General features: G+C 46.0%; 1 protein-coding gene across 1 annotated transcript in view; it reads left to right on the top strand.

Moving 5' to 3' along the window:
- LOC123483403 (cilia- and flagella-associated protein 58-like) overlaps positions 1-10,960 on the top strand; it is a 36,457-nt gene extending 25,497 nt beyond the window's left edge. Inside the window, exon 18 of the mRNA XM_045213386.1 lies at positions 10,667-10,960. Coding sequence (XP_045069321.1) covers positions 10,667-10,787 — 121 coding nt within the window. The 3' untranslated portion in view covers positions 10,788-10,960. The remainder of the gene's footprint in view (positions 1-10,666) is intronic.
- Positions 10,961-12,951: the final 1,991 nt, after the last annotated feature.

Here is a 12,951-nt window from a genome sequence, read left to right as displayed (position 1 = left end):
AATATAATATTGAATCCATTCTAGAATAAAGCTGTAACGTAACAAAATGTGGAAAAAGTCAAGGGGTCTGAATACTTTCCGAAGGCACTGTATGTCCACTTGTTCTCATGTTGTATTTTTGGTCTCATCTCCTTCGCTCCTCTGTGCTGTGTGCACCTTCCCATTTACACCAGAGATCTGTATATAATGACAAGATGCACATCTCTGCCTTAACAATGGGAGTCGTTGTCCCAAAGTCGGGAAGGCAGGCGACAAGCTTAGGTCAAAAATAAGCCCATAGAAACGCATTGGCCTTATTTTGGACAGATTTTAGAGCTTCGCCTCTTCCTCTATGGTTTACACACACACCAAACCCCTCTCCCCCTGCCTCTCACGCCAACAAAGTTCAGAGATCACATCTTCTCTGAAAAATGGTTTTAATGCGCTATTTGCATTTGAGGTTTGGTCCAACAGAATCGGTCATATGGACACCAAAACATTAACTTTTCTAACAATACCCTTTTTATGTCTCAACTATTTAAACGCAGAGCAGACACTAGTAAAACGAGAGTATCAATGAACATTGATTCTGGAAAATGAATGCTCAGTTTGTCGCGCGGGCATTGGGGTATCGCTAGCAGCATTTTAGCCCAAGACTGTTATACTAGCTGTCTAGTCTGTGTTTTATAAATGTGCAATAAGCATAAAACACAATTATATAAGGAATTGGCAACTCGTTCTCATTCTGAGAAATAAGGTAGGCCGCTTGATTTCAACATCTGAACAAAGTGGACAGGCTAACATGCTTTTCAACAGTTGGAGACAGACAGAAGGGTTTGTTCATAACAATTCAACTGTTCAACCTTGTTAGCTAGCAAATAGATCCAAGTTGGCTAAACTTGAAATATAAAGATTAGCTGGCTAATCACGAGCATGTGGGCTTGAGAGATTGTTGATGATACCTATGTTAACTTTCTATAGACTAATCCCTGCTACAAGAAGTTAGTCATTATTAGTGAATGTGCATTATATATGGTTCTAGTTAAATGTTTTTTTTTATGGCATTTTCAGAGACAGACTTGAAAGCCAGATCAGTGATTATTGCCAAAAAAAACTAGGTTAAACTATTTTGATGAAATAATTAAATTATGTTTGTGGAAGGCTTATACAGTGAGGGAAAAAAAGTATTTGATCCCCTGCTGATTTTGTACGTTTGCCCACTGACAAAGACATGATCAGTCTATAATTTTAATGGTAGGTTTATTTGAACAGTGAGTGACAGAATAACAACAAAAAAATCCAGAAAAACGCATGTATAAAATGTTATAAATTGATTTGCATTTTAATGAGGGAAATACAGTGGGGAAAAAAAGTATTTAGTCAGCCACCAATTGTGCAAGTTCTCCCACTTAAAAAGATGAGAGAGGCCTGTAATTTTCATCATAGGTACACGTCAACTATGACAGACAAAATTAGAAAAGAAATTCCAGAAAATCACATTGTAGGATTTTTAATGAATTTATTTGCAAATTATGGTGGAAAATAAGTATTTGGTCACCTACAAACAAGCAAGATTTCTGGCTCTCACAGACCTGTAACTTCTTCTTTAAGAGGCTCCTCTGTCCTCCACTCGTTACCTGTATTAATGGCACCTGTTTGAACTTGTTATCAGTATAAAAGACACCTGTCCACAACATCAAACAGTCACACTCCAAACTCCACTATGGCCAAGACCAAAGAGCTGTCAAAGGACACCAGAAACAGAATTGTAGACCTGCACCAGGCTGGGAAGACTGAATCTGCAATAGGTAAGCAGCTTGGTTTGAAGAAATCAACCTTGGGAGCAATTATTAGGAAATGGAAGACATACAAGACCACTGATAATCTCCCTCGATCTGGGGCTCCACGCAAGATCTCACCCCGTGGGGTCAAAATGATCACAAGAACGGTGAGCAAAAATCCCAGAACCACACGGGGGACCTAGTGAATGACCGGCAGAGAGCTGGGACCAAAGTAACAAAGCCTACCATCAGTAACACACTACGCCGCCAGGGACTCAAATCCTGCAGTGGCAGACGTGTCCCCCTGCTTAAGCCAGTACATGTCCAGGCCCGTCTGAAGTTTGCTAGAGTGCATTTGGATGATCCAGAAGAGGATTGGGAGAATGTCATATGGTCAGATGAAACCAAAATATAACTTTTTGGTTAAAAAAACTCAACTCGTCGTGTTTGGAGGACAAAGAATGCTGAGTTCCATCCAAAGAACACCATACCTACTGTGAAGCATGGGGGTGGAAACATCATGCTTTGGGGCTGTTTTTCTGCAAAGGGACCAGGACGACTGATCCGTGTAAAGGAAATAATGAATGGGGCCATGTTTTGTGAGATTTTGAGTGAAAACCTCCTTCCATCAGCAAGGGCATTGAAGATGAAACGTGGCTGGGTCTTTCAGCATGACAATGATCCCAAATACACCGCCTGGGCAACGAAGGAGTGGCTTCGTAAGAAGCATTTCAAGGTCCTGGAGTGGCCTAGCCAGTCTCCAGATCTCAACCCCATAGAAAATCTTTGGAGGGAGTTGAAAGTCCGTGTTGCCCAGCGACAGCCCCAAAACATCACTGCTCTAGAGGAGATCTGCATGAAAGAATGGGCCAAAATACCAGCAACAGTGTGTGAAAACCTTGTGAAGAGTTACAGAAAACGTTTGACCTGTGTCATTGCCAACAAAGGGTATATAACAAAGTATTGAGAAACTTTTGTTATTGACCAAATACTTATTTTCCACCATAATTAGCAAATCAATTCATTAAAAATCCTACAATGTGATTTTCTGGATTTTTTTTTCTCATTTTGTCTGTCATAGTTGACGTGTACCTATGATGAAAATTACAGGCCTCTCTCATCTTTTTAAGTGGGAGAACTTGCACAATTGGTGGCTGACTAAATACTTTTTTTCCCCACTGTAAGTATTTGACCCCTCTGCAAAACATGACTTAGTACTTGGTGGCAAAACCCTTGTTGGCAATCACAGAGGTCAGACGTTTCTTGTAGTTGGCCACCAGGTTTGCACACATCTCAGGAGGGATTAGTCATATGCAGATCTTCTCCAAGTCATTAAGGTTTCGAGGCTGACGTTTGGCAACTCGAACCTTCAACTCCCTCCACAGATTTTCTATGGGATTAAGGTCTGGAGACTGGCTAGGCCACTCCAGGACCTTAATGTGCTTCTTCTTGAGCCACTCCTTTGTTGCCTTGGCCATGTGTTTTGGGTCATTGTCATGCTGGAATACCCATCCACGACCCATTTTCAATGCCCTGGCTGAGGGAAGGAGGTTCTCACCCAAGATTTGACGGTACATGGCCCCGTCCATCGTCCCTTTGATGCGGTGAAGTTGTCCTGTCCCCTTAGCAGAAAAACACCCCCAAAGCATAATGTTTCCACCTCCATGTTTGACGGTGGGGATGGTGGTCTTGGGGTCATAGGCAGCATTCCTCCTCCTCCAAACACTGCGAGTTGAGTTGATGCCAAAGAGCTCGATTTTGGTCTCATCGGACCACAACACTTTCACCCAGTTCTCCCCTGAATCATTGAGCAGAGGGACCTTGCGGGCGCTGCAGGATTTCAGTCCTTCACGGCGTAGTGTGTTACCAATTGTTTTCTTGGTGACTATGGTCCCAGCTGCCTTGAGATCATTGACAAGATCCTCCCGTGTAGTTCTGGGCTGATTCCTCACCGTTCTCATGATCATTGGAACTCCACGAGGTGAGATCTTGCATGGAGCCCCAGGCCGAGGGAGATTGACAGTTCTTTTGGTGTTTCTTCCATTTGCGAATAATCACACCAACTGTTGTCACCTTCTCACCAAGCTGCTTGGCGATGGTCTTGTAGCCCATTCCAGCCTTGTGTAGGTCTACAATATTGTCCCTGATATCCTTGGAGAGCTCTTTGGTCTTGGCCATGGTGGAGAATTTGGAATCTGATTGATTGATTGCTTCTGTGGATAGGTGTCTTTTATACAGGTAACAAACTGAGATTAGGAGCACTCCCTTTAAGAGTGTGGTCCTAATCTCAGCTCGTTACCTGTATAAAAGACACAATGGGAGCCAGAAAAAACTTTCTGATTGAGAGGGGGTCAAATACTTATTTCCCTCATTAAAATGCAAATCAATTTATAACATTTCTGACATGCGTTTTTCTGGATTTTTTGTTGTTGATATTCTGTCTCTCACTGTTCAAATAAACCTACCATTAAAATTAAAGACTGATCATTTCTTTGTCAGTGTCACGGTGTTAGAAATGGTGAGGTGTGGAATCAGGCGCAGAAGCAGATGTACAGTCCAACAAGACTTTACTAGCGAGTGCAAAATAATCCAAACACGGCCAGAGGCCAACAGACGCACACAGGCGTCAAACACGAGCGCACAAACACAGGGCGCAAAAACTCTCCTCAACCGAGGAGGAAGATAAATCGTAACTGGCGTACCGAAACACGGGTAACGCACAAACACCTGACACGAAACAATTACACACAACACTACACTAACAACAAGGAAACTAAATAGGGTGCTTAATGAGACATAACACAAGACAGGTGTGGCTAACAGACAAAACTAATCAAACAGGAAACATGGAACATGCAACGGTGGCAGCTAGAATTCGAGACGATCGAACGCCGAAACCTGCCCGAACAAGGGAGAGAGGCAGCCTCGGCCGAAACCGTGACAGTACCCCCCCCTTGACGCGCGGCTCCAGACGTGCGCCGACTCCGGCCTCGGGGACGACCCGGAGGACGTGGAGCAGGGCGCGTCGGATACCCCCGATGGAATTCCGTCAGGAGCGACGGGTCCAAAATGTCTCTCCTCGGCACCCAGCACCGCTCCTCCGGACCGTACCCCTCCCACTCCACTAGATACTGGAGACCCCCATCCGACGTCTCGAATCCAAGATGGACCTCACGGAGTACGCCGGTGCCCCTCGATGTCCAATGGGGGCGGGGGAGTCTCCCCTATCTCATTTTCTTGGAGCGGGCCTGCTACCACCGGCCTGAGAAGGGACACATGGAACGAGGGGTTAATACACTTATACTCCACAGGTAGCTGTAATCTATAACATACCTCGTTCAACCTTCTCAGGACTTTAAATGGCCCTACAAACCGCCGACCCAGTTTCCGACAGGGCAGGCGGAGGGGCAGGTTTCTGGTAGAGAGCCAGACTCGATCACCAGGTGCGTACACCGGTCCCTCACTGCGGTGGAGATCAGCGCTCGCCTTCTGACGTCGGAGGGCCCGCTGCAGGTGGACGTGTGCAGCGTTCCAAGTCTCCTCCGAGCGCCGCGCCCACTCATCCACCGCAGGAGCCTCGATCTGGCTCTGCTGCCAGGGTGCCAGAACCGGCTGGTAACCTAACACACATTGAAATGGAGTTAGGTTAGTGGAGGAATGGCGTAGGGAATTCTGGGCCATCTCGGCCCAGGGAACGTACCTTGACCACTCCTCCGGCCGGTCCTGGCAGTATGTTCTGAGAAACCTACCCACATCCTGGTTTACGCGTTCCACCTGCCCATTACTCTCCGGGTGGTACCCCGAGGTGAGGCTCACCGAGACCCCCAACCGCTCCATAAACGCTCTCCAGACTCTGGAGGTGAATTGGGGACCCCGATCAGCCACAATGTCCTCGGGTACCCCGTAGTGCCGGAACACATGGGTGAACAGTGCCTCGGCAGTTTGTAGGGCAGTAGGAAGACCCGGCATGGGGAGCAAACGACAGGCCTTAGAGAACCGGTCCACAACGACCAGGATGGTAGTATTCCCTTGGGAGAGGGGAAGGTCTGTTATAAAGTCCACAGAGAGGTGGGACCATGGTCGTTGTGGAACGGGCAGGGGTAGCAACTTACCCCTAGGCAGATGTCTAGGCGCCTTACACTGGGCGCACACCGAGCAGGAGGAAACATAAACCCTCACATCCCTTGCCAACGTGGGCCACCAGTACTTGGCACTAAGACAGTGCACTGTCCGGCCGATACCCGGATGTCCAGAGGAGGGTGACGTGTGAGCCCAATAGATCAATCGATCCCGAACCTCGAGCGGAACGTACTTCCGACCCTCCGGGCACTGTGGTGGACTAGGGTCGGTGCGTAACGCCCGCTCGAGTTCAGCATCGACCTCCCACACTACCGGTGCCACCAGACACGACTCAGGCAGTATGGGAGTGGGCTCCACGGACCTCTCCTCCGTGTCATACCGCCGAGACAGCGCATCTGCCTTACCATTCTGTGACCCAGGGATGTACGTGATCTTAAAAGTGAACCTGGTCAAGAACATACTCCATCTTGCCTGGCGAGGGTTCAGCCTCCTCGCCGCCCCGGATGTACTCCAGGTTACGGTGGTCCGTCAAAATGAGGAAAGGGTGTTGAGCCCCCTCAAGCCAGTGCCTCCACACCTTTAGAGCCTGTACCACGGCTAACAGCTCCCTGTCCCCTACGTCATAGTTCCGCTCCGCCGGACTGAGCTTCTTAGAATAAAAAGCACAGGGGCGGAGTTTAGGTGGCGCGCCAGACCGTTGTGAAAGCACGGCTCCTAAACCGGCCTCTGACGCGTCCACCTCTACCTGGAACGGCAAAGAGGGGATCCGGATGCGCCAGCACCGGGGCCGAGGTAAACAGGTCCTTCAGCCTCCCAAACGCCCTGTCCGCCTCGGCCGACCACTGCAGACGCACCGGACCCCCCTTCAAAAGAGACGTGATGGGAGCTGCCACCTGTCCAAAACCCCCGGATAAACCTCCTGTAGTAATTTGCAAACCCCAAAAACTGCTGCACCTCCTTCACAGTGGTTGGTGTTTGCCAATTACGCACGGCCGACACCCGGTCTACCTCCATCTTCACCCCTGACGCAGACAACTGATAACCCAAAAAGGAGACCGACTCCTGGAAAAACAGACACTTCTCTGCCTTCACATACAGGTCGTGCTCCACCAGCCTCCGCAACACTCTACGCACCAGGGCCACATGCTCGACACGGGTAGGCGAGTACACGAGAATGTCATCAATGTACACAACCACCCCCTGCCCCTGCATGTCCCTGAAGATCTCATCCACGAATGATTGGAAAACTGACGGAGCGTTCATCAACCCGTATGGCATGACCAGATACTCGTAATGGCCCGAGGTGGTACTAAAGGCTGTCTTCCATTCATCACCCTCCCTGATGCGCACCAAGTTGTACGCGCTCCGGAGATCTAATTTAGTGAAGAAACGCGCCCCATGCAACGACTCAGTCATGGTCGCAATCAGCGGGAGTGGATAACTGTACTTCACCGTAATCTGATTGAGACCACGGTAATCGATGCACGGGCGCAAACCACCATCCTTTTTCTTCACAAAAAGAAACTCGAGGACGCAGGGGAAGTGGAAGGCCGTATGTATCCTTGTCTCAGAGATTCGTCTATGTAAATCTCCATAGCTTTCTTCTCCTCCTGAGACAGAGGATACACATGGCTCCGTGGGAGCGCAGCTCCTGCCTGGAGGTCTATCGCACAATCTCCCTGCCTATGGGGTGGCAACCGCGTCGCCCTCGCCTTACTAAACGCAATAGCCAAATCCCCATACTCAGGGGGAACGTGCAATGCGGGCACCTGGTTTGGACTCTCCACCGAGGTAGCCCCTACGGAAACGCCCAAACATCTACCCACACACTGAGCAGACCACTCCATCAGAGCCCTCTCCTGCCACGAAATAGCTGGGTTATGGGTACTCAACCAGGGCATGCCCAGCACCACCGGATACGCAGGAGAGTCAATCAGGAACAGCTGAATCATCTCCTGATGATCCCCCCTGCGCACACATCCTAAGTGGCGCCGTGACCTCCTGATTAAGCCCGTACCCAACGGACGACTATCTAGGGCATGAACGGGGAAAGGAACATCAACCGGAATAAGGGGAATCCCTAACGCTAAACAAAACTTTTTATCAATAAAATTCCCAGCCGCGCCTGAATCTACCAGCGCCTTATGCTGGGAATGAGGTGCTACCTGTGGAAAACGCACAGGCATCCAAAAATGGGCAACAGTGAGCTCTGGGTGAGTGGGGCGCCTACTCACCTGGAGGGAATCCCCAGTGCGGGACCTGTCGTCATCCTCCCTAGGAGGCCATCCCCAGCACCTAGCCGCGGTGTGTAATTCTGTCACGGTGTTAGAAATGGTGAGGTGTGGAATCAGGCGCAGAAGCAGATGTACAGTCCAACAAGACTTTACTAGCGAGTGCAAAATAATCCAAACACGGCCAGAGGCCAACAGACGCACACAGGCGTCAAACACGAGCGCACAAACACAGGGCGCAAAAACTCTCCTCAACCGAGGAGGAAGATAAATCGTAACTGGCGTGCCGAAACACGGGTAACGCACAAACACCTGACACGAAACAATTACACACAACACTACACTAACAACAAGGAAACTAAATAGGGTGCTTAATGAGACATAACACAAGACAGGTGTGGCTAACAGACAAAACTAATCAAACAGGAAACATGGAACATGCAACGGTGGCAGCTAGAATTCCGGAGACGACGAACGCCGAAACCTGCCCGAACAAGGGAGAGAGGCAGCCTCGGCCGAAACCGTGACAGTCAGTGGGCAAACGTACAAAATGCAAATCTATTTTTAACAATTTTGACATGCGTTTTTCTGGATTTCTTTGTTGTTATTCTGTCTCTCACTGTTCAAATAAACCTACCATTAAAATTATAGACTGATCATTTCTTTGTCAGTGGGCAAACGTATAAAATCAGCAGGGGATCAAATACTTTTTTCCCTCACTGTATTTAGCCTAGTTATAATTTCACAAGCCCTGAATTCATTAGATTATTGTTGACTGTTTGAAATGCAGTGTATTTTACCTTTAATTGTACAACAACGCTTATTTAGAGAAAACATTTTTAAAAACGTCGATATATATTGTGAATCGCCCATAAGATTTTTAGGCCGTATGGCCCAGCCCTATGTACAAGGGTTGCGAAAATGAGTGTGTGCGAATGCGTGATCCTAATTGAAGATTACCTTCAATGTGAGGTGGGTGATCAGTGATGGCTTCAGACATACCATAAATTATACCTCAAATCCAGTCGTGGTCAGTGCCGTTTATAATTTTTTTCATGAGCATGGCCTTATTTCTATTACAGCATATTGGATGACTATCATTCATATTCCATTCACCCCTAACATCGATAGGTTTAGGCTACTACGTGATACTAGAGTTTTCCCTATACCCATCATGAGGTTGCTACAACCTAGCCTATGAATTAAAGTTTACAACGTAGGTGCACACAGGTCGAGAGAAAAATTTGAGGTGACAGATAGTGACACATTGACAGACAGTGACACATTCAATACTGCCTTGCACACTCTTGCCTGCATCTAGCTGATCTAGGGTGTAATCATTAGTCCAATAGTTGCAAACGTGAGTTTCTATTGGACAAATTGAGGTATGTTTATCCATGTTTCGTTCCGTTTGCTTCCGTTTAAGAAATGTTTATGAACAGAATCGGCAGAATGAATACACCCCTGATCATGCTTAAACACAGTTCACTTTCATAGCAGCCACATTGTATTCCTTCTCACATTGTATTCCTATGCGCTCTCCTCCTCTCACCTTTTCCCTTCGTTTGTGGACTTCAATGCACAACACATCAGCTGTATGTGACCAGGCGAAAAAACCTTTCCAAGCCAAACCATATCATAACCGCTACACACAGCCTACATTGTTGTCATCATATTAGCTAAAGTAACATCCTAGTCAACATAGCTAATAAAACTAATGCGTTAGTAATCATGCAGTAATGTTACAGTGTATAGTCAGTAAGCAGTTTAGCAGTTACACCGGCAGGCCCCGGTGGTAGTAAATTAATAAAACCAAACGCTTACCTTGATTTGGAAGAGTTCCAGTGTTGTGTTTGATAGTCATAGCCAGCTAGCTATCATAGCATCCCTCTGTTTGAGCAGGGAGTTTAAGTAGGCTAAACCAGCTAGCTGCATTTGCTAGCTAAGTAAGTGAAACTGAAAGTGAAAAAAAAGACAATCTCTCTCTCTCTTGCTTCTCCTTAATTTTTGAAGAAATTAATTTGTTCAAAACTGTTAAAGTATTGTCTTTCTCTCTCTTTGAGTCAACTACTCACCACATTTTATGCACTGCAGTGCTAGCTAGCTGTAGCTAATGCTTTCAGTACTAGATTCATTCTCTGATCCTTTGATTGGGTGGACAACATGTCAGTTCATGCTGCAAGAGCTCTGATAGGTTGGAGGACGTCCTCTGGAAGTTGCCATAATTACTGTGTAAGTCTATGGAAGGGGGTGAGAACCAAGAGCCTCCTAGGTTTTGTATTGAAGTCAATGTACCAAGAGCAGGACAGAAGCTAGCTGTCCTCCAGCTACACCATGGTGCTACCCTACAGAGTGCTGTTGAGGCTACTGTAGACATTAATTGCAAAACAGTGTGTTTTAATCAATTATTTGGTGACGTGAATATATTTACTATAGTTTTATCTAAAAAGGATAACTTTTTAAATGTTTTACCATTTTTATTTGTATGAAATTCACTGAGGAGGATGGTCACTGTGGATGGAGCAACTCTGAAATGCGTCTGCATGTGTCTGTGTGAAATGTTCAATTTCCTGGAACTCTCCTGTGTGTCTGCAGGGAGAAAGAGAGGAGCCTGGCCCAGGTGGGACAGTCGGTGATCCTGCCCCAGCGCAGCGACGGTCCACGCTTCACCGGTGGAGGCTTCAGTCTTAAGCATGCTGGCAATATCGCTACCTAGAGGGGGAGACAAGAAGCTCCCTCCAGCCTTACGTCTTATCACACTCCCTCTTATTACCCCCTCACCCCTCATAAGACACTCACCATTGTTGATACTGTTTTTAAGAGCTCTTCTAAAGGAAAAATAAATGGGCTGTGATGTTATTCAATAAAGAGAGCTCACTTCACGTATCAGTCTGACCTTTCTCCAATATTTATGTTTGAAGTTAGAAAATGGTCAGTCCAATCAGCGTTCTCTCTGAAAAAATGGGTGGGTTTAGGATAACCTCGGAATCCCAGAACTAAAATCTTGTGTAAATGCGTCAGATGCTCGATTAGGTTCTAGAGGGAGGTGAATGAGAAAATTCTACTAACGAGACTAGAGAAATCTCCACCCTCCTAAACTCTCAGCCAGAGCCCACCCCCATAACGAAACATTTCCGTTTGAAATCCTTGCTTGAAATCCCCGTACCCACTTTAAGTACTACCATCACCCAATCCTAAAACATCCAAATAACCAGTGATGTAAAACCAAAGCACCGGAAGTACTGTGCACTTTAGTCGTCGCATCAGTCTTTTGACAGACGTTATGATACCATTTATTTTACTTAGTCTGTCCAAGAGAGATTAGGTTTAGGACAAAAACCCACACGGCCAAATACTGCGCTTTGAAATATTGGTTGAAGCTGACAAATTAGTTTTGAATAATGCCCCTCATTACAGGCGTGGGCTCTTGGGCTGATACTGTATGTGAAGTGAACAGATAGGTCAGTAGCTAAACTCATTTATCACAAATTCAAATTCATAGTTTTCCTGAATTATGAAAAGCAATTTGGAAGTGTTTACACCCTCTATAGCCATTATGGTTCAAATCCTGCTGGTCATCTATCAACGTCTGAACGTCTTTTTATGTGCTCCATCCTGTTCTGGTTATCAGCCTGCCAAGTATGCACACCATGAACTGAAAAACAATCTGGCCTTAATGGCCACATGTACTCTTTATCTCTACCCTGTACGACCAGAAGAGGACTAGCCACCACTTAGAAACCGCTTCCTCTTTGGTTCCTTCTTTCTAGGGTGGTCACTTAGCATCTACTTCTGCATTGCTTGCTCCTTGGGGTTTTAGGCTGGGTATCTGTAAAGCACTTTGTGACAATTGCTGATGTAAAAAGGTATTTATAAAACCAATTGGCTTGATTCAAGGGGCAATCAGCAGTTGCTACATTTTTGGATTGATAAATTAATTACATTGATTTTTGAAGAATATAATTTATAATAAGAACATCATAATTCAAACCAATGATGATGTTCTTTTCTACACAGAAGATCATACACGATTATTGCCTGATATTCCTTGATGTTTTCTTGAACTTCCCAATACCTTTCTGAAGCATTTCAGTCACTTCAAACCATACTTCCGATTGAAATACTGTTAAAAATATTATCAGACTGATTTGTAATAGAATGTCATAGCGCCAAACAAATAAGTAAATATTGGCTGTTGATTACATCACTTTTTTCACATGGTGGGGTCACAAAAATGTTCTTATATCAAAGTGGGGTTGTGTGGCAAGAAAGTTTGGGAACCCCTGTTCTAGCAGTTCGTGACAAACAGCGGCAGATACCATTACAAGCTAATAGAAAATTACCTCATCACTGTCATGGCTAGATAGAATAAAGCTTATTTCAAATTGACGTCAAAAGTGGAAATGTTTGTATTTTAGCTAACCCTAACCCGTTTTCCTAATCTTAACCTAATTCTCCTAACCTGCTACATGAATTATCCTATCCTGCTGCGTAAGTTCTCCTAACCTTGCCTGACGACTCACCCTGAATTTAATTCCGCTGCTGTATCGATCGCTACATACAGTACATTCAGTCGGAATCTGCCATCCTAGAAGTATTTTGTGCGACTTCAAAATGACAGGCGTTGTACAAAATAAATTAATCAGCGATTGGATTGTCTCTAACAAACTGGCTCTGGCCCAACCCATCGGTTTCTGGGACCAATTAGAACAGTCAGAATGTATGCGCATTCTAGAAATCGTAGGCAAGGGAGGCAAATCCAGACTCCTCATGGAGAAGAAATGTCAGTTTGGCCGGAGTGATGTGGATTCCGGAGCGATGTGGAGTCAATTCTGGTTAATTCTGACATAAACTGTATACTATCTAGTCAAAACCCCACA

This window comes from Coregonus clupeaformis, unplaced genomic scaffold (assembly GCF_020615455.1).
Source record: "Coregonus clupeaformis isolate EN_2021a unplaced genomic scaffold, ASM2061545v1 scaf0107, whole genome shotgun sequence".
Classification (NCBI taxonomy): Eukaryota; Metazoa; Chordata; class Actinopteri; order Salmoniformes; family Salmonidae; genus Coregonus; species Coregonus clupeaformis.
Note: the sequence above shows the minus strand (reverse complement) of the source record. Positions and strands in the feature narration are given on the sequence as shown.